Source organism: Pristis pectinata, chromosome 13 (genome assembly GCF_009764475.1).
Source record: "Pristis pectinata isolate sPriPec2 chromosome 13, sPriPec2.1.pri, whole genome shotgun sequence".
Classification (NCBI taxonomy): domain Eukaryota; kingdom Metazoa; phylum Chordata; class Chondrichthyes; order Rhinopristiformes; family Pristidae; genus Pristis; species Pristis pectinata.
Window position 1 is genome coordinate 29,761,861 of NC_067417.1, and position 22,776 is coordinate 29,784,636.

The following is a 22,776-nucleotide window of genomic DNA, read 5'->3' on the forward strand; positions in this document are numbered from 1 at the left end:
ATGTAGTGCATTACTGCTACTCAAAATGCACACCAAGAAATATTACCATTTCCCAACAACAATGTTGTAATCAGTGAATGGCGGAGTAGGCTCAAGGGGCTCTATGTCTTACTCCTGCTCACGTTTCTTTTATTCTTAAATGGGGGACTCCAGAATAAGGTTCTGTCCCTATGCCCCACAATGAGAAATTCTGATGCAGACGTGGGCATCTATTGAATTTCACTCTTGTGCTGTTAGCAGAGATAAAGTTCCACCTCCTTTAGCCCATCAAAAGTGCATCTTCATTGAACAGCACTCTTGCAAGCCGTCCTGGCTGTAGCAAAGCCAATATTTGATCAATACCCTACTTGGAATGCGATTATGAAGTAGGTCTGGTTTTGAAAAGTTCCCTGTCTTGAGACAGACTTAGTCTTCTTCCTTGACTGAAGAAATGTTGATTCACCATGGAATAGATTACAAGGATTACTGGAAATTTGACAGATACTCAACCACTTCATATGAAAGAATCCTATTCCATGAGTTGGGATAAGAGTGAGGTTGTACTCATCTATTCTAAATTATCCACCTAGAAGTGTTCACAATACAACTTACCACATTATAATAGTTCAGACATTTCCCTCATCTTGGGAGCTTGGTTACTCTTTCCATAAGATGCCTCTATATTCTGCAACATTTGTGTTAACGTACCTCAGACGTAATTGCTAAAGCATTAAAAGAAGGATATCATCTCCTATCATCCTGGATATCAGAAATATCATAGCAACACATTATATTATACTGCTGCATTTATTTACAGATCAGAAAATATGCAGAAACAAAGAGGCAAAAGCAGAATACTAAACAAACCAAGAGAAACAATAAGCTGTACAAAAGAAGTCTGGGGCTGTAGTTTTGGTTACACATGCATCTTCTGGGCCATGACCACCAAAGTACACTGTTCTTAGCAGAGCATGGATCATTGGAAAAAGAGGTCAAAGGTAGAGATTCAGTTCCCAATGGTGTGGAAAGGCACCATTTCACCAGTCAGCAGGCATTTGGAAGGTCAGCAGTTTGATGATTGCCAAAAGGTTTGGCTGACCCCCACCCCGCCCCCCCCCACTAACCACCCCACCTCCTGATCTAAAACTTCTGTAAGTACAAGCAGCAGTGGCAGTCAGATCATCCACGCATTGTTTCATTCTTTGCTGAGGCATAATGCTAGATCTCTGCTTAAGGGAAAATGGAGTTTATCACTTTTACTCTATTGCTGGTAATTTTGGATGATTATGTGCTGACAAGGAACAATCTACAAGCATTATTAATCACTGTATCATTGAAGAATGCAACGCTCAATGGTGTTGAATGGTTGAGCCGTTTTGAGCTAGCACTGACAATATTGCAGCTGCAAGCAGGCAATTGAAGGATTAATTAATTATAAGATATGCTTGTTTATGATGTCAGTGTTGTCAAATTTCATCAGAGAATAGTTGTGTTTTAGGTAGTTAGCTTTGAACATTAGAAGTATGGCATCCATGTGGCAGAGCATCCTCTTTATGTGATGCTCGCTGTCATGTCATAGCCTCCAGGGTAATCTGGAGAGAAAGATCTCAAGGATTTGGTCTGCAGTGCAGAAATGTTCTTTACCAAGCAGCCCTTTGGGAGTACCTTTGCCACAAGCACTGCTATAGTTCAGGTAGGCGCCTCATCACCACCTTTTCAAGATCATTTAGAGGTGGGAAACCAATGCTGGCTTTGACAGCGATTCCCAAACCCATTTCCACCTACCTCCCCATGAATAAATAAATGAAAACCTCTCTCTCGTAACTTGCCTGGGTTCCTTACCGTTCAAAACTGCAGCAATCTGCCCATTCAAGAACATGCTAATTCTGCCTCTCTCTACTTTGGTCTGAAAATTTGTCAGGCAGCAATTTAAGTTCCTTTCAGCTTCCTGGGGAGAGCTAGTGGCAGTTGATCTGTGTGGGTACTTGTAACAGTATTGAGGAACTTCGGTTAATAAACTAATTAATGTCAGCGTATATCAGCATTTTGTTTTACAGTGGGCCTCTAATAGTTTAATTCCTGAAATAAATTACCTCAGAAACCAATAATGTATAACTTTAATATTATTACTATAATAGTACTAGGAACCAATTTATTCTTTTCAACTTACAACAGCTGAAACATGAGATTATATAAGTAATTGCTTATTACATTGATTGATTTATTCAAATAAATGCATTCAGCTCCATAAGAACATTTATATCCAAAGTCCTTTGAGTCAATCTTCTGATCTAATCAAAATATCTTTCAGTAGAAGTTAGGACCAACGATTTGAATTATCTCTGCATATCTATGACCTCATTTTGTTGGATGCAGCCAGCATTGATGTAAAAATTGAATTCTGATCCTGTACCAGCACAGCTGGTGTGTTAAATTCCACAACCTGAAAGTGATAGCAAAATATTAGTATTAGGATATTAATTTTCTAACAAGAACAGCCAAATTTTAAACAATAGTTTGTGTCAGCTAATACTCCATCACCTCATTTTCTTATTCTTGGGGATATAGTCATAGATTAGTTTTATACCCACTAATATTTTATATTATTTGCAGTTTTGCATTCAATTATCCATTTGTAAGGTAGCCCATAGGTACTGTCAGGAGTATTAATAACATAACACTAGCTTGGTGCATTTGTGCAATATAAAAATAATATTCTGCAGGATAATCCTCACCTTTCCGTTATCCATAACTAGAATCCTGTCACATTCCAGAACTGTGTTTATTCGATGTGCAATTGTTAGTATTGTGCAGTCTTTGAATGCTTCTCTGATGGTGTGCTGAACCAATGAATCTGTTTCTGAATCAATAGAGGCTGTAGCTTCATCCAATATTATTATCTAATGGATAGATTTTACAATAAATTAGTCAGAAGAAAGAAACAAAAACCTTTTACATACTCTGGATACCCCAATGCAGTTCAAAGGCACTGCATTACTTTAGAGTGGAGACATTCATAAGCTAGACAAATGCAGCATTGGACTGTGTGGGCTGGGTACAGTGAGGAAATTAAAGGTTTCAGTGATTTAAAAAAATTCATTGAATATCTGACCACATTTGCAAAGTTTTGTTTCACACGTATACATGAGTTTATCCTAATAATTGCATCCTTACAGGAGCCTAGATATTGCACTTGAAATTACCCAATTTATTTCATTTAATTTTTATAAACTTTTTTTTTTCTAAGTAACAACAGAAGCAGGTTGAAAAGCAATTCATTTTATTGCACAGCAAGTTATGAGAAGTATAATAAATGGTCTAAATGAGGAAGTTGTTTTGCCATATAGGGTTAATACCATCCATGCTTCAAGTTTTGGTGCTTTAAAACATTTACATTGTGGCAAACCCAATAACCTGAAATCAGTGCGCAGGTATCAGAACGATGGATTCCTACATTAATGTAACTGTTTGTCAGCTACAAGACTTTTCTTGGGAATATCCAGGACCCCTTTATTTCTTTGTCTCCTTTAGTCTAATTTCCATTTTGTTTTTCCTACCTTTGAATTCCTCAGGAGTGCTCTTGCCATGCAGAGTAACTGACGTTCACCAACAGAGAAATTTTCTCCATTTTCAACCACCTCTGATTCCAGTTTCTTTGGAAGCTTTGTCACCTTCAAAACAGTTAATTTTTTACAATGAACATTCAGAAATAACTTTCTTACTCAGATAATGATTGTGTTTATCCCATAAATTTCAACAGCGATTGTTAACCAGTGTTTGTAGGGGAATATATTCAATGCCTTATTCTTACAGTCATACAGAATGGAAATAGCCTTTCAACTCAGTGAGTTAGACCAACTGCCAAGCACCCATCCACACTGATCCCATTTTATTCTCCTCACCTTCCTTTCAACTTCCCCCAGATTCTACTGCTCACCTACACGTTAAGGGCAACTTATTGTTGCCAATTGACCTACAAACCTGCACATTTTTGGGATGTGCGAGGAAACTGGAGCACCTGGAGGAAACACATGCAGTTACAGGGAGAACATGCAAACTCCACACATGCAGCCCCAGAGGTCAGGTTTGAACCCTGGTTGCTGGAGCTGTGAGGCAGTGGCTCTACTGGCTGCACCTCTGTACTGCTGCTACAGATTGTCTATGGATTTTCTGAGTTGGGCTAGTTTACAAAACAAGTAAGTAAATGAATATTTGAACTGTGCTTTCCTAAATAACGGAATAAATATTTTCATAGTCTTAGTGTTTTATATTTTATCAAGATGACTATTTATATTTAGTGGGCTCTATTTTATAGAGGTTACATAGTATGTGGACTGGGCTGAATTTGATAAACTTTTTAAGTAGTGTTGGTTAGATAATAAACAGATGGTATAGCAATATGATTTTTCTAGCCAAAAATTATGCATGCACTATCATTTGCAAGCTGCTCTGTCAAGAGATTATATAACATCCGAGTTACCAATTCACTGAAGTAAATAGTAAACCTATTTTGCTACCTAAACCATGACCGAACACATTATCCATAATTCTTATCAAAATAATTTATAAATCAACACCAACTGTGATTATGAAAAATATATTGATGGAATTAAACACCACAGACAGTCCAGTGTTATTACTTAAAGTATAATCATCTGCTTTATTAATATTAATGAGAATTAATGTTGTTTTTGAATTTTTTAAGCATACAACATCCTTCATGTAAGTCCTTTCGAGAGCATCCCAAATTGCATCTTCTTTGTGCTTCCCAAAAGGGTCTAAGTTGTACCTGTGGAAAGAGTGCAAAATTTATTCAGCTCTAGATAAATTCAGTTCATTGACTAGATTTGCATAACTGCCTAAGGGACTGAAGTAAGGTACATTATTTTAAAACAGCCAACAATTATTTTTGTCAGAATGCTGAATACCTCTGAGATTTAAATAAGATATTGCAAGGTTTAGTGAAGAGTCATAAAACATTCGGAGCAAAGTAATAGGGCAGGATACAGGCAATGTTATTGATTAAAACATTCTGATAATCTTAACTAATCTGTTTTTATTAAGGGACACTATCTTGTTTAATACACAGCCTGATAGATAATACTTCTGTAATGCAAATAGTTACAATATTTCAAATTTACCCAGCATTTTCTAGTTATAGTAAATTCCAATTCATGGATTAGAACCTTGACATCAGTTAATGCAGCATATAATGTTTCCTGATCCATCAAAAAAAGAAGGTATAGGCGAATAGTAGTGTAAGGTGTCCACTGAGGAAAATGGGCCGTCAAAGTTTTGATACTTAGACTTGATGTAGTAACGTCTGAAATATTTTTCCAGGAAAAAAACAGCTGTGTCTTTAGTAATGCTAGTGAAATTTAGAAGTCATCTCATGTGAAACATTGGCCCATAAAAATAATGTGTACCTGGCTTTGATACTATCATAACCCTTTAATGTTGACTAAACTGTGATGGCTTATGAATTAGTTTCTTGACTTTTCCTGCACATTATTTCTACTACCTCGTTCTTCAATTGTATGATGTGCCTTTAATGTTATGAAGTGTTTTGAACCTTGAATCAGAGCTTTGGGAGGAATTTCATTGGTACCACATGGAAAGCTTTTAAATCCCGACCACCTATTTTCATACAGAATGTGAAAGGCACAAAAATCAAGTACATAGATGTTCTTCCCAGGATGGTATTACTAGATGCTCTATATAAGAGCAGCTCTGTGTTCTATATTAAAGTCAATGGAATTGAATTTCAGAAGTGGATTGGAATGCAAGACTATACTTCTTAGCAGTCCCTTGACATTGAGAATGACTTAAGACCATAAGACACAGGAACAGAATTAGGCCATTCGGCCCAGATCTGATGCACTCTTTCTGCTCTCTGTGTTGTGTATGTATGCATAATGTTACTTGAATGGACCTGAATTCTCAGTGCCATCCCTAATACTCCTTTTCCATTTTGAGTTGTTGTGAGCCAGGGATTTCCACGAGTCAGTGGGGATATCAATTATTTCAAGGAGGCTTTGAGAACATCCTTGAGTCATTTGCTCTGTCCACCTAGAACTCTCTTGCTATGATGGAGCTCAGAGTATTTCAAGAGTCTGGTGTCAGGCATGCGAACAACTTGGCCTACCCATCAGAAGTGACTGAGTGTAATAGGGTCTCAGTGCCGCGAATGTTAGCCTGGAAGAGCATGCTGGCTCACCTATACTGAAAGTGGGAGGATTTTGGGGAGACTGTTTACTGGTATCCCTTTAGTTTATTCTGATGCCTGCAATAGGTAGTCTATGTCTCAGAAGCTTACAAGAAGGATAGGGATCACTGCTGCCCAGTATACCATGAGCTTATTGCCAGGTTTCATGTCTTGATCTTCAAGCACTCAATTCCTCAAACAGCCAAAATGATGATGTTGCATTATTGATATCTGCCTTCACTGAGAGGTGGATCCCAAGTTTGGGAAGTGCCCCACATAATCCAGTGTCTTATTGTGATCATTTATTATTAAGAGGCAGTGTTGTACAGCAGGAGCAGGTTTGGAGAAGGCCTTTGTTCTGTGGATGTTAAGTATAATGGATTTCAGTAAGGTGTTTAATAAGGTTTCTCATGGAAGGCTCATTCAGAAAGTCAGGAGCATAGGATCCAGGAAAACTTGGCTGTGTGGATTCAGAACTGGCTTTCCCATAGAAGACAGAGGGTGGTTGTAGACGGAACATGTTCTGACTGGAGGTCGGTAACCAGTGGTGTTCTGCAGGGATCTGTTCTGGGACCCCTGCTCTTTGTGATTTTTATAAATGACTTGGATGAGGATGTGGAAGGGTGGGTTAGTAAGTTTGCAGATGACACGAAGGTTGGTGGTGTGTATAGTGTAGAAGGTTGCTGTAATTACAACAGGACATTAATAGGATGCAGAGCTGGGCTGAGAAGCAGCAGATGGAGTTCAACATGGAAAAGTGTGAAGTGACACACTTTGGAAGGTTGAATATGAAGGCAGAATACAAGGTTAATGGCAGGACTCTTAACAGTGTGGAGGAACAGAGGGATCTTGGGGTCCACGTCCTTAGATCCCTCAAGGTTGCCGTGCAGGTTGATAGGGCTGTTAAGAAGGCATATGGAGTGTTGGCCTTCATTAGTTGGTGGATTAAGTTCAAGAGCTGCCAGGTAATGTTGCAGCTCTATAAAACTCTGGTTAGACCACACTTGGAGTATTGTGTTCAGTTCTGGTCACCTCATTATAGGAAAGATGTGGAAGCTTTAGAGAGGGTGCAGAGGAGATTTACCAGGATGTTGCCCAGATTGGAGAGCATGTCTTACGAGGATAGGTTGAGTGAGTTAGGGCTTTTCTCATTGTAGTGAAGGAGGATGAGGAGTGACTTGATAGAGGTGTACAAGATGACAAGAGGCATAGATCGGGAGGACAGTCAGAGACTTTTTCCCAGGGTGAAAATGGCTCACACAAGGGGGCATAATTTTAAGGTGATTGGAGGAAGGTATAAGGGGGGATGTCAGAGGCAAGTTTTAACACAGAGAGTGGTGGGTGCGTGGAACGCACTGCTGGCAGAGGTTGTGGGGGCAGATACATTAGGGACATTTAAGAGACTCTTAGATAGGCACATGGATGATAGAGAAATGGGGGGGCTATGTGGGAGGGAAGGGTTAGCTAGATCTTAGAGAAGGATAAAATGTTGGCACAACATTGTGGGCCGAAGGGCCTGTACTGTGCTGTGATGTTCTATGTTCTATAAGGAGCATTTGCTCATATGCTTTAGTGAACAAATCAACTATGACTTAGAGCTCGGCCTCCAAATGTATGCATGTGCAATCATGGTCTGTGCATTGCAACTCAACTACTGAAGTGGAGGTGACCTTGGATCTGCAATGGAGGTGATGTAGGTTGAATGGTTTCCAATTTGTCTTGTAGGTCAGCTGTACTCCAGTGGGAAACTTGTTGGAGATGAGGGGCAGCAAAACCGTTAGAAATATTATATAAAGTGATGGGGCGATGATGCAGTCTTCCTTGACAACAGTCTGTGTCTGGGTTTGTCATGGATCTGTTCATTAAAATAACACTTGCATGCGATATTGCAATAGATGGAGAGGAATTCTTGCATGTAGCCAAATTTGGGGAGGGTGTTTGACAGTCCTTTTCAATGCTGGAGCCAAAGGCTTTGGTGAGGTTGAGAAAGGCCATGTATAGTGGTTGGTGCTGCTCCCACATTTCTCTTGGAATTGACACACAGTGAAAATCACATTCATTGTCCCTCTGGATAGGCGGAATCCACACAGTGATTCAAAGAGCAGCTCTTCAGCAATTGGGAGAAGGTGGTTGAGGAGATTCCTGATGAAGACTCCTCTGTAGTTACTACAATCAACATTTGTCTCTTTCCTTGTGATTACTGTACCTCTGAGGTCCTTTGGCATATCCTCAGTTGCACATGTGAGAGATGAGACTGTGAATTTGTGAGGCTGTGAATCTGAATTTGTTATTATAGACCACATTTACCAACCAGTGATGAAGTGTTTTTGCAAAAGAGAGATTAAACCCCCACCCAAATAGTTCATTTTAAACTCCCACCCAAATAGTCCCACACTATTTTCTATGTGAAATCCTTAGTCATAGAATCACACAGCACAGAAAGGGGCCCTTTGGCCCACAGCATCCATGCTGAGCTTTTTGCTCATCTACACAAATCATATTTCCCTGCATTAGGTCCCTGTCTCACTACATCTTGCTGTTCAAGTGCCTTAAACATAGGGAAAGTGCACGTGAGAGTCAGTGTGGTATGGTTCTGGGTGTAAGGGTCTGGAGAACCTTGGATGGTTTTCTTTGTAGCAAATTTACGTGGTTTGATGGAGGTGTTCAAAATCTTGAAGCAGAAGTTCAAAGTGAATTAAGAGCAACCAGTCCCATCAGCAGAAAATCCGAGAACCAGAGGATATTGAATTTAAATGGTTAACAAAAGAGCAATGCATGATACGACAATCTATTTTTCATGAGGCTATTTTAAATCTGTAATTCACTACCTGAAAGATGTTGTAAGGAGATTCAATTATCACTTATCATAAATTGCAGGACTCCAGGGAAAGAGCTGGGGAATGGGACTAACTAAATTGCACTTCCAAAGAGCAGTGCAGGCTTGATACGGCAAATGATGATTCAGTGCTGTCACCATTCTCCAGTTCTATAACTCTAAGTGGTATGGTTGAAAAGCTGGGAATAATTCTCTGCAAATCCAAGGAAAATGCATTGTATACAAAAATCTCCACAAAAGTAAATTAAAAGTAAATTAAAAGTAAAGCAAAACTGTATTGTGCCATCAATATCTGGCAATTATTGTGGAATATATGAAGAATCCTACCTCACTGTACCAACAAACAAAACTGGATCTTGTGGAATGACTGAAAGTTTACTTCGCAGATCTTCCAGAGCAACAGTGCAAATATCAATGTTGTCAATCAGGATTGTTCCCGTAACTGGTTCAACCAGTCTGAACAATGCAACACTCAATGACGACTTTCCTGCAACAATAAACTTCTTAGTATATTGTATATTATCTAAGTCATATCAATATAAGGAGCTCAACCAGGACTTCAGGAATATCATGAAAGAAAATAACTTGCAATTATGTAAAGGCGTTACAGCTGAGGCATGAATTTTTGCTTTAACAAACAAAAATGGTAAAAACACCACCAAAGGACCTCTTGGAAAGTAATTTTTAAAAAAATTTTCCTCACAGGTGAAAATCCAAGCAGACAGATAATGCAAACAATACAGAACTTATATTTCCATTCCTTTTCCTTTAAATGTGCCTCAAGTGGCTTTCGAAATGCTCATAAAACTACTTTATTAATCTCATTTGTTCATGGGATGTGCTGGCCAGTGACCTGTTAAGCCTGAACAATTCTCTAATTGCTACTATTACTGTTTCTGAATTAATTGTACTTTATAGAGACCAAAAATTGATGGATCCCTTGAGTGACATTTCCTTAATATTCAATCATGCTCTTTGTCAAATGCCTAATAAACACCAACTCTTCCCCCCGAAAAAAGAGAACCAAAAATAAAATCTTAACAATTTAAGTCCTGTTTACAACCAATGAAGTACAGTGAGTTCGAAAGCATAGCAACCAATACACAACCAGCACATTTCCATTAGCAGCAACATTAGAATGAAAAGGATAATTTTTTATGGTGTTGGGTTAAAAGATAATTATCACCTAAGACACTGGGAAAAACTACTTTAGCTCTTCTATGAAATAGTACCATGAGATCTTTTACAACAATGCAGGGAGGCAATACTTTGCATATTGTAATTTCCAACTTTCTCCTGCTAAGTTCTGACAACTTCATCTGAACCCTTTGATGCTGGTTACTTTCAGGATAGAGAAAGGAGTCATGGATTGCAGGAATGGGGCAATGCTGCCATTGCCACACCTCTGTTGCTCCTTAAATATACTGAGAACAGTAACATAAAATCATAAAATTATCCTTTAACACAACTAAGCAGGGTGACCAAGGTTAATGCTAAAAAAGGATTACTTCCTTTGGTTCTCCTAATCAATCCTAAAAACTTTGAATTCTTTCAGATTTTAGTTCAGCTCTGCAAATATCTTAACCCCTGCTCATTTTTTTCCTTATATATTCAATTTCTATTAAATTAATTATTTGTGCTTTACAAGTAGAAACCTGGAGAAGTTTTAATGTTAATAGTTTTAACTTTGGTGGATTTGTTCTGCCGTAAATGCATCATTAAAGTCATTACAATATATGGTGATATAAACTAGCTTAGGAACACTGCCATTCTTAAATGTGTGAACATTTGTTATGGGTTTTCATTCGTAATTTAAGCACTCCTCCACAAAAACTTCCATTACATATTCTGATAATAGTGTTAATTGTACTGAAGTTGTTTAATAGTTTTCTGCCCATGACTATAGAAGCTGCTGTACACTTGTTCTTGTCTCATCTTGGATCTGGAACATATGTTTGAAAGTAAGCCCTTCAATTTGCACCCTTAAATTCTAGTTGCCTGTTTTGTTTTTGCCTTCAGTGACTCTACTAGATGGAAAATTGAATCAATATAAACTCCTGAGATCGATGAAAGAGTACTTGCAAATATTTCAAGATTTCAGATTTCAGGTCAGTGACTGGCCTTATTCTTTTTAAAAGCAGATTTTATTTTTCATCTGCTAGAATCTAGGATTTAATAAACCAAAGTTGTGGTTAAAAAGTCAATATTCAGAGCTGAACAATGCTGGTTACAACATAACAGAAAAAAGAAAAGTAATGTGGATCCATTACATTCAATAACAGCACTAGGTCATAGGGATGAAATAGGAATCCTGCAAAACCTGAGTCTCTGTGGTGACACTTAAAGGATAGGAAGAGAAAAGTTCTTACATTTACATTAAATTGTGCATTACTGAACAATGTAAATTAAGTAGGAAAACGCATATGAAGCTAAATAAGAAAAAAAGTCAGGTTCTACATAAGTGAGTGTAATTAGTCAACAGTAGTTTGAGGTTAGAGGTAGGAATATCACAGGGCACCAGAATTGTTCCTAGACTGACTAAGAAGGTAGCAGTGATACATCTAATTTCAGGAAATAATATAGGTTATGTGAGTAATATAAGGGATGACGTTTAGGAAAGAGTGACCATACACTATTGTCACCCACAATCATTTCTTTTGTTAAAGGCTCTGAATGAACAAGACCTTCAATTTGCCAATGTACTCAAAAGTGGTAACAAAGGGCAGTTATATCTTACCAGATCCTGTTCTTCCAACAATTCCAATTTTTTCCTGAGGATCAATATTTAAATTCAGTCCCTTTAGGACTATTGGAGTATTTTCTCTGTATTTCATCTGATAATTCTTAAATGTGATTGCACCACAATTTGGCCAGTTTTTGGGAACATTTGACTTTATAGCATGAAGTGGAGTTTCTGAAATACCAGTCTGATAAAGATATATAAATGTAAATAACAATGAAACAGAAACATTTAAATGAATTGGGATTCAGAATTTATTTCTGTCTTTATGTGCTCACCAGTATGTATTCCATTATTCGTTCTACAGATAAGAATCTGGATTCTGTTTCAATTCCCATTCGTATGCACATTTGGAACAATCCTGTCAGCTATGAGCACAGAACATTTGAGATTCAGTGTTATATATTTGTAAAATTATCCATATAAAATGAGAAAATAGTAAGTAAACCTACAAGCTTCATCAAATAGAAATCAGAGATTCAAAGAAAATTAACATCTCATAAGGACACCCCCTGCATCTTGCTAGTTGAAAAGAAGCCACTTAACCTATTCCCCCTTCCAGCACTGGGCCCATGACTCTGCAAGCCATGGGTCATCAAGTATGTATCCAGGTACTTTTTAATTGTGATAAAGGTTTCTACCTCCACCAGCCTTTTCGGCAACGGGTTCCATACCCCTAACATGCTCTGTGTGATTTTTTTGTTGCAAGTCCCTTGATTGAATACCCTGAGCCTCAAGGTGTCAAGGTCCTTGTTTGAATGAAACCTACTTATATATTCTTTAGAATGCCAATGTCTGAAATTCATGGGCACTAATGCCATCAAGGCACCTTTTTTTTGATAATAACTGAGTATTGAACAGTTTGAATCATAGAATGGATACAGCATAGAAATAGGCCATTCAGTTCATCGAGTTCACAACTGCTCAGGTACATATGAATACAAATTAATTTTTTTATATAACTCAAAATAATTTTATAACTCAAAAATAACTCAATAACTCAAAAAATCCTCAAAAACAATTGAAAAAATCTACACTATTATCTCTGGCAGCACATTCCAGACCCTAACCACCCACGACATATATCATGTTACTTTTGATTCTTTTGCCAAGCACCTTCATTGTATGTCTCCTAGCTCTTCACAGCTTCTGTCTGTCTATACCCACCATGATCTGAATTACCTCTATCAGACCAAACAAGACAAGCTCCTCTGTTCCAAGCAAAACAACCCTAGCTTGTCCAGTCAATCTGCAAAATTAAAGTCGCTCATTCCTGGAGTAATTTTGAAAATCTCTCTGTTCCTTGTCTAAAGCCTTTAATCTTCCCTAATGTGTGGTATCCATAACTGGGTACAACACTCCAACTGTGGCTGAGCTATGTTCAGTCAGAAGTGCCAAATAGATGATCCTCGACAGCTTCCTTCTCAAAACTCCACCATCACAAAAGCCAGTCTCCGGTCGATTTGATTCACGCCGCATGATAATTAATAAATAATCAGTGACCACTGGATACAACTAAGGCTGCAGCACCAGACAACATTCTAACCGCAGTTATGAAGAACTGTGCTCCAGAACCAGCTGTGTCTCTAGCCTAGCTGTCCCAGTATAAGTGCAGCACTGGCATCTGCCTGACAATGTGGTAAATTGCCCAGATATTTACTATTAACAAGAAAAAAAACACGACAAATCCAATCTAGCCAATTACTGCACAATCAGTCCATTTTGATCGTCAATGGTGCTATCAAGTCGAGCTTACTCACCAATGGCCAGTTTGGGACCACTGAGACCCAGACCTCATCAACGCCTTGATCCAAACATGGATCAAAGAACAGAGTTCCATAGGTGAAGAGAGAGTGACTGCCCTTTACACCAAGGTAGCATTGTTGCATTTGGTCAATGTGCACCAAAGGGAAAACACTCCAATGGTTGGAGTCATACCTCACACAAAGAAAGATGATTGTGGTTGCTGTAATTCAATCATCTCAGCCTCAGGACATCACTGCAGGAGTGCCTCAGGTCAGTGTCCTAGGACCAACCATCTTCAGCTGCTTCATCAATGAGCTTCCATCATAAGGTCAGAAGTGAGGATATTCACTGATTGTTGCACATTGTTCAATGTTCATGACTCCTCAGCAAATGAAGCAGTCCATTCCTCCATGCAGGGAGATCCAGATGACATTCAGACACAGGCTGATAAGTGGCAAGTATCGTTTGTCCTACAAAAATGCTACACAATGACCATCTCCAGCAAGAGAGAGTCTAACAATCTACCCCTGACATTCAATGGGATTACCTTCGCTGAGTAGCCCACCTTCAATTCCTGGGACCCCCCCCCCCCCCCACCCCACTCTGACCAGGAACTCAACTGGACAATAAACAGAAAATGCTGGAAACACACAGTAGATCAGGCAGCACCTGTAGAAAGAGAAATAGAATTAATGTTATCAGGTCAATGACCCTAACAAGGGTTACATCCTGGGTCTGCGATGACTGACCTCCAACAATGTCCATCTTCCTTTATGTGAAGTACTACTCCAAAGAATGGAGTGTTTTCCCTTTGATGCACATTGACTTGAGTTTTACCAGGGCACCTTGATGTCACACCCGGTCAATAAAATTTATATGGCTGCAAGGAACATCAGTGTATACCCTAGAGAGGTTTAAATTCACTAATTCTGTCAGAGGAGAGCTGCACTCAACAAGAGCACAGATCAGGAAATTAGAATGTCAATGATTTGATTTTATCTCCAACCCATGCATATACGAACCTGGCTGCCTACATGGAAATATGGTGCTATTTATCCTCAGGATTTTAGAAGCAATTCAATTATGTTAGATTTATATACGATCAATGAATTAAAAGATACAGAATGAAAGATATGTATTTGACTCTATTGATCAAACATGTGAAACTTTTTAACTCTATTAAAGACCCCAGAGACACAATATTACATATCTGAAGATAAATTTATAAGTAAACCTCACTGCACTTTGTATTTTGAGTGCCCTTTTGCTCTAAGGATTCAACAACATAATGCCTTAAATTTAAAAAAGCTGGGCTGGACTTCTTTTCATTTTGTATGAATATGATTTGAAATCTATAAATTTACTCTTCAAGAAAACACCATTAAATGTGAATTGTTTGTAGCACAGCACAGATAATTCTTTTTATAGTCTTGTCATGTGGTCAAGGTTGAATCTTTGTTATCAATCTCTTCTTGTCGAGTCCAATGTCTTTTCATTGAATAGTAAAAACATGTTGAAATTGCTTTTGTCCAGAATTCTATTGACTAGTATTATCCCAGAAACAATTTTGTTGTCCTTCAGGAGATAATAGGATAAATAAGACAAGTAAAATTGAATTAGTTTCCTCACCTGAATAGCATATGATAAAGCAAGACCCTTATTTGATGCAGGAATTGAGTCAGGACTTAGGATGACAAAGAGACCCACAGTAAGAGTTATGAGAGCTGTGAGGAAATCGATTCTCACGGCGACCCATCGCATGGAACAATGGAACAGTAACAAATGGCTAGAATTCTTATCACCTAAGTCTTTAAATCTGTAAAAGGACAATGCACACTTTTTTAACAATTTTAGATTGAAACAATAGTTGGCCTGCCAAAAATCAATCAGCCTCTTATGCTGAGCATGATATCAAAGATATAAAAGCTCTACTTACCGTTCAATAAAATCGTTTGTTTTATTATAGGCATGTATTGTGCTCAGACCTTGAATACTTGAAGTGATGTGAGAGAACCAGGGGGATCTGCTAATATTTTCTATTCTTTTCAATTCTCTGATACTATTTCGAAAGCGTCTACAAAATAAAAGTAGTATTCAGGGTTTCTTTTTATAGATTTCCTACCGTTCTTTGAATTACTTTCTCTTATGTCATTAATTTCCAAAATAAGGACTGAAAGGACAGATGAGTCCAATTTGAAACTTCTATCAATATAATTGGCTTCTAGAAATGCAATGTGTACAAAGATCTCAACATGTACATGCTTAGATAGCTGCTGGGCCTTCAGTGAATGAATCCATTCCACATCACGTTGCATTTTGGAAGCATATTTACCTATATTCCACTATGTTTAACCATAATCTTGATCTCATCAAGTTGCACATGATGATTCAACTCACAAACTTAAATTAAAGTCTTCCTCATCAGTTGGATTATTTTGACAATATGCTTAGTACGACATGTGAGTTCTGAAAGCATTCTGTGTGCTATTTTCTTTTTAAACACTCATATGAATCTGATTATAATATCCATTAACATTTACTATGTTCTTTGTTGATGAATAAAAAAATCAAAAATGACAGGCTTTAGTTTATTAATTACTCATGGCAAATTGACACAGAATGCAGACCCTTGAGGAGCAACTGTACTAATTTGACACTGAATTTAACTTATTAATGAAAAATAACAATCAATGAAAATTTATGGGAACACTTTATTCAGTGCATTAAAAATTGTGTAGATGAAAATCAAAACAGCTGCAGATGCTGGAAACTTAAAACAAAAACAGAAAATGCTGCAACAACTGTACATGTCAGGCAGTATCTGTGGAAAGAGAAACGGTCGATGTTTCTGGTCTGTGACCCTTCGTTGACTGTTTCTCTTTCCAAAAATCGTGTAGACTTGCCTTTCCTATTTCCAAATAGCAATGTTAAAAATCAGCTGAAGATTTCTTGTAAATATGCCAATGAGAAACTGAACAAGGAAATAGCTGAGTACTTTCAGCACCAACTCCAAATAAAACATGCACTTGATTGTGGAATTTGTTGCAGATTGTTTTTTTAATTTTTATTTTAATTAAGATTGTAATTAGAATACATTGGGAAATAACTGGTAATGTTGATTAGCTGAGTGGATGTTTAATGAATCAGTTGGGCTGCTTTTCCTGATTCACCTGGAATTACATCTTAGCCCATGCTCCGTGTGTAGAGTACCAATGCATGTTTTGCTCATTGCTTTCAATGAGAGGTCAAAGCCTACTTAAGTACCAGGTGGTATCAATTTTTGCGTTTTGTGCCAGAGTGATTGACAGTCTATTTTTACTGTGTTCTGAAGAGAAGAATTGGCCCATTGTTTTTGTAAATAATTTATATTGTAAGGACCAGTTACATATGTGTATATATAATAGTCAGTTTATTATCATATTTTTCATTACCTGGATGCTTGGCTTAGATTTTGATCAATTTTCTTTTCTATTCATGGGGGGAGCTTTTTCCATGTGCCAAGCCTTGCGATACTATCACTTTAATACTTCAATGGCTGCTCAGTCCATCAAGATATCTAACCCCTTCTGAATCACATTACAGGGGAACTGGGGAGGGAGGATACAGCATTGCCCTGACAGACAGCCCCATCTGTGCAACTACTTACATTCCAAGTCTGCAGGACACCCCTCAGTTCATTAAATGATTTGTGTGGGAGAGGACCACTGTAAACCAATGTAGTCCTTCATTATTGCTCCAATCTCCAATGTCCAGCAAACAATCTGGATAAAGCTGATGCTGCATTTTTATAGCACATGGTCTCACAGCCCAGATAGGACCAATGGTATACTGACCAGAATGGGAACACCCATGATGTTTTTTGAATTCTGTTTTGGCTGAAATGGCAGATGAGTCTGAGTTTAATGTTTCATTGGAAAGAAAGCACAGGTGTCAAAGATGAGCTCCGTCAGTGCTGTGTTGAAGTGTCAGCCTGGATTATGTGCTCAAGATCTGGAATTAAACTTGATCTATGGCGTGCTGATTCAGATGTGAGTATTCAGCCATTGTTAAAATGATCATCATAATGAAGTGACATTACGAAGTACAACTGGAAAGTCTCCCCGGCAAAATGCAGCTGCTGTAGCATTCCGATCAGACCAAAATAACTAAACCTGTAACTATCACAAGTGCTGAGACACTTTCAGCAGAAGGTGGCTGACAGTGAGGCGTGAATTATGACTTTAAAACAGAAGTATACAGTAAGCCTGTTGGTACTTGAAAGGAGGAAAGATTAGTTACCATTTCAAGTACAGGGCTTTCATCAGAATACTTGGGGGGTGGGGGGGGTAGATTTTCAAAGCATGAATTCAAAATATGTAAAACCAGCTCTTCAAATATTGGTAAAACTGTCATGTATTCTTGAAATTTGCAGTTTTCCTTTTCAGCTCTGATGTATGGTTACAACTTACTCACATATAACCTCAATTTGTCACTTAAATCTTCCTAAGGAGAACTTAGCTTTTCAATTTACCATCTATAACTTTTTAAACATTGTTCTCTATGGGATATTCTTTATGATTTTGTGATCCTCACACAGAGCTTCATCTGCCAAGATTGTACATTAGGAATTCTGACATGGAAATACACTAGCAAATCCTTTGTAGAAGAAATTGAACTGAATTTACATAGAGTCTATAACTGAACAGCCCTGCCCTTTAGGCTCCACCCAATTTTGTCAGATGCATAAAATATGGTGGCTCAATGACTATGTCGATGTCTATGTTATTGGACAATTAATCAAAAGCTGTGAGTTCAAATCCCACTGTGGCAGCTGAGGAATTAAAATTCTAGCAATTAGTTAAATCTGGAATTTTAAAAAAATCTTGTCTCAGTAACAGTAACCATGAAACAGTTGAATTGTTGAAATAAAAAACATCTGGTTCACTAATGTACTTCAGAAAAGGATATCCTCGATCTCAAAGCCATCCTCAATCGTTCTAGTGTATTTGTCACTCCAAACCTACCAGTGTGGTTGACTCTGAATTGCCTTATCTATATGGGGGCCAAGTAGGTGGACAATAAGTGTCCGTTGCCAATATGTTCACATCCCATGAATTAATTTAAATAAAACTTATGGAACTAACCTGAAAAATAATACAAATATTGTAGCTATGATTGCCACTGCGATGAGTAGGTATGGAAACACTACTGCCAGGGTTACTATTGTGAAGGTTACCATCACCACCTGTTGGAGGAAATTCTCTGCTTGAAAAGGTAGTCTAACATCCACTTCATCCATGTCTTTGGAGAAACGGTTGATAATCCTTCCAGCTGGGGTGGTATCAAAGAACTTCATTGGACAGTGTAAGATCTTTGGATCAAAGAGAAAAGAAGAAATGTTATTTCCAGATTAAGTTTTCATGACCCAGTTGCCATGATGCTTTTATGAGTATTTTTCAAAGCATTTGCAGACTGAGCTTCTCTACATCACAAACACATTTTGACTGCCCATTCACTGAATATGTTCATGTAACCTGTCAAGTGTTCACATAAGGACTATTCACTTATAGGTTCTCTCCCCTCTATAGTGAAAACTGGGCAGAAACTACAACTATGTATCTGGAGAAATAACTTAGAAGCATATGTTATTCAATATAAAATTGCACTACAATATCAAGTAACACAAAACACCTAACACATTCTATACCACATGCTAACAAAGATTATATACTTCCCTTTGTTCTGAGCGGTGGAAGATGCCTGTGCATGTATACCCACCAGCAACCACACAGACCCGATGGATCAAGCTCTTGCTCTAATGGGGAGGAGATCCAAGACAACTGGAGGCAAGGCCTTGTTTTCAAACACAGCGTTGATGAAAGCAAAGGGTCTTCGACCTAAAATGTTAACTCTATTTCTCTTCCCACAGTTATGGCCTGACCTGCTGAGTATTTCCAGCATTTTCTGGTTTTATTTTAGATTCCGTTTTTTTTTTCATTTTCATCTCCAACGACAACTTTGAAACCAGGTAAACCTTTCTCTCCTGCATTATCTAGAAACTCCCCAGGGCTCTCTCCTTGCTGCCTATAAACCCCTGCCTATGTCTCCTATGCTACCTTGTTTCACTCCTGGGACTCCTCTCCCATTCTGCCTTTAAACCCCCAGGGCCTCCCTCCTCTGCTGAAGCTCTGTGTGAGTCTAGATTTAGTAGACTTCACATTGTGAGCAGTGCAGAACTCCAAGACATCACTGGGAACCACTCCCGGGCACAACCCTGGATGTAATGTGGACAGATAGAAAAAGCACCCAATCTTTCAACATGCAATATTTGATGGAAAGAAATCTAGGTTTTGCCCCTAATTATCTCCTTGCTGTGCTTAGCTAGATTCCTCCCCAATCACCTTCAGAGAATTAACTCATAGGCATTCAAACCATTTCCTGTAAAATATGTAGCTAATGAAGTATGGGAATATGGTACTATCAAAGTCAAGGTCAGTCCAAGGCCACTGCAACCATCAGGGCATCTTAATGTGTTTTCCACTGTATGCAATTCTATAACCTTAGTGACACCTACCTCCCCTCTAGAATCTCCTATCTCCCATCCAAATACTAACCAACTTGTCTGCTTAGTTTCTGAGATCTGCTAAGCCTAACAGGGTGAGTGGACAGGATTCCCAGACACCCCTGGGAACTACTCCCAAACACAATGCAAATATTGTCCTTGGACCAATTGTTAGGAAAGGTTGAAATTTTCTTCTTGTTACAACATTACGTATGTTGCATTCAAAAACACGAACATAAATAATGCTGTGGGCTTTACTGGGGACCAATCTGTGAACTTTAACATGAGAAATTTTAGAATAAAAATCCAAGCAAAATCAGAGGAAGGTTTTTTACCCAGAGAGTGGTTGGGGCATGGAATGCGCTGCCTGGGGTGGTAGTGGAGGCAGGCACATTGGTCAAATTCAAGAGATTACTAGATAAGCATATGGAAGAATTTGTGGGAGGAAGGTGTTAGATCATCTTAGGCGAGGTTTAAAGGTCGGCACAACATTGTGGGCCAAAGGGCCTGTATTGTGCTGTACTGTTCTATGTTCTATGTTCAAAAGAAGTTGACCCTTGCACATGAACAAGTGGTTATTGATGATAAATTTGAAAAACAGGCAAGTTAAACTTAGCATCTGTTATTATAAATAAAATGTCAAATCTTTGGTATTCAGTAGAATATTGGATTCAGGATTGACATTGAAAACAAGCAATCATTTGTTAATTAGAGAATTACAATGGGAACATAATAGAGCAGGACAGAAATGATAAAGTATAAACTGATAAAATTCAGTTAGTTGCTGCTCTTGCATACAGATAGGCAGAAGGGGTTGGTGGACAGGGTGGCACAGCAATTTGTGCTGCTCCCTGTGGCTCGACGGATTTGGGTTTGATCCTGAATTCAGATACTGCTTGTTCTCCTGGTGACCCTGTGGATTTCTGCCAGATGCTCCATTCTCCCCTTATATCTCAAAGATGCTTGTTATGTTAATTGGCTAATGCAAATAGTGAAAGGAATCTAAGGGGGATTTGAGAGAGAATAAGTTGTAGGGCTCCAGAGAAAGAAGGAGAAAGGGGAAATGGGGTGATAGGATAGTTCTGCTGGGAGAGACAATAGGCTCAATGGTCTCCTGTACTGTCATAATAAGTAAGTAAATTATAGTCTTGCTTATGAAAAGAAAAATGTTAAATAGAAGATTGCTGGTCAGTGAATGTGATGAAATGATGCATCACCATTTTATCCTCTCTAATTTTTGTACTTGTTTTTACAAGCAATTGGGTAAATAATGGTGAACAACCTGTTAATATGTATTTCATGAACAATAATCCCTGAGGATTTACAAATGGTGTATACTTTTTCTCTTCCCAATGGATGCCACAAACACATTTAATCATCTGCTTATTAGCACTCAGTTTGGACTGGACACTCACAAGGCAGAATGGAAAAAAAATAGTTAACAGAGAGAGGAATTTCTAAACAAAATGCATTTTGAGACACTGGACCAAAATGAGCTGGATTTGATCCACTGCCTGGACTGGCTGCTGTTAGTCCCCACCACCTCAGCAGGATGCAGAGAGCCAAATGAACTGGTGTCTTTACCTGACAGACAGCTGACAAGGTGTAGTAAGTCCAGGTGATATTCCACTGAGGGTCTCTCCCTGGAACACCTTAACAGCCTTTGGCAGGTTTTTAAATGTCTCTGACATTCAAAGATGTTTAAAAACTACTGCAGGAAATAATTTAAAAAGTGAAAAATATTTTTTAAAAATTAATTAATGTACAGTAAACACTGAATTAATCTTTTAAAAAAATTTAAAAAGAATAATTTTTTTGAATAATTCCTTTTTACCTCCTAATCAAGACAGGAATTGTCATTAATATAGATGGGGATAGTGATCATATGACAGGTCTGGCAGGAACAGGACCAGAGGAGTGAGCTCCTCCTTGATGAACTGGGGAGTCCCACTGAGGCAGGGCTCTGTTGTTAGACCATGTAGGGTCAAGCAACTGAGTGGAATGGGAGTTGTGTCAGCATTTGTCACTCAGCATGTCCCAGACATACAGTGAGACCCTAATAGTTTTGGAGTCACTCATTAGGGGGCAGCTATATGCCAGTCATTTTCTTCAGAACTGTTGGCCATAGCCAACATGTTTCTATCCAATGCTTCCAGATTTGCTGAACTTCAATGGCAAGATATTAATAATTGCTGCCTTGACACTGTAATACTGAAAACACTTCTGGGATTTCTACATCTGCAGAGCAGAAATCCTGAATTCACTGTCAATGATTCAATCCTCTCCAATGACTGCAATATTTTCAATCTTCTTCAAAGGAATCAAGACAAATCACTTGAATTGACGCACACTTAAGTCTCATTTGGTTTAAATATCCTAAAAATTTTACACTTTGTTGTATGACGTCTAAGTGAGGTATGGAATATCTTGCCATAATTCTACTTAACAAACTATCTGGTCTAAAAATATCTGAGTTTTATGTGTGTGCTTTGTGATTCTGCCACATAAATACTTCAAGACACATTGATTCAGCCTTGCATTAAACCTTTGGCATGAAACCTCCATATACAAGTTACGAATGCCACTGTACCCTGCTTCTGAAGTTTGGCCCTGTTAATGTCATTGTAATCAGACTGAATAAATGAAGTACAGCACACAACCACTACGGCAATACTTGTTTAGTGGAAACAACTGTGGATAATATTCCAATCCCAAAGGTTTAGTTTCAA

At 38.2% G+C, this 22,776-nt stretch overlaps 1 protein-coding gene across 2 annotated transcripts in view; it reads right to left on the bottom strand.

The window, feature by feature from the left end:
- Nucleotides 1-2,203: 2,203 nt before the first annotated feature.
- Nucleotides 2,204-22,776, bottom strand: part of abcc12 (ATP-binding cassette, sub-family C (CFTR/MRP), member 12) — an 86,402-nt gene continuing 65,829 nt past the window's right edge. For both annotated transcript variants that reach the window (XM_052028072.1, XM_052028073.1), the window contains 10 exons: nucleotides 18,630-18,856; nucleotides 15,443-15,580; nucleotides 15,136-15,322; nucleotides 12,039-12,128; nucleotides 11,758-11,947; nucleotides 9,348-9,507; nucleotides 4,690-4,768; nucleotides 3,537-3,650; nucleotides 2,715-2,879; nucleotides 2,204-2,422 (listed from right to left, as the gene is read on the bottom strand). In XM_052028072.1, the coding sequence (XP_051884032.1) occupies nucleotides 2,330-2,422; nucleotides 2,715-2,879; nucleotides 3,537-3,650; nucleotides 4,690-4,768; nucleotides 9,348-9,507; nucleotides 11,758-11,947; nucleotides 12,039-12,128; nucleotides 15,136-15,322; nucleotides 15,443-15,580; nucleotides 18,630-18,856 (1,443 nt within the window). In that variant the 3' untranslated portion in view covers nucleotides 2,204-2,329. The remainder of the gene's footprint in view (nucleotides 2,423-2,714; nucleotides 2,880-3,536; nucleotides 3,651-4,689; nucleotides 4,769-9,347; nucleotides 9,508-11,757; nucleotides 11,948-12,038; nucleotides 12,129-15,135; nucleotides 15,323-15,442; nucleotides 15,581-18,629; nucleotides 18,857-22,776) is intronic.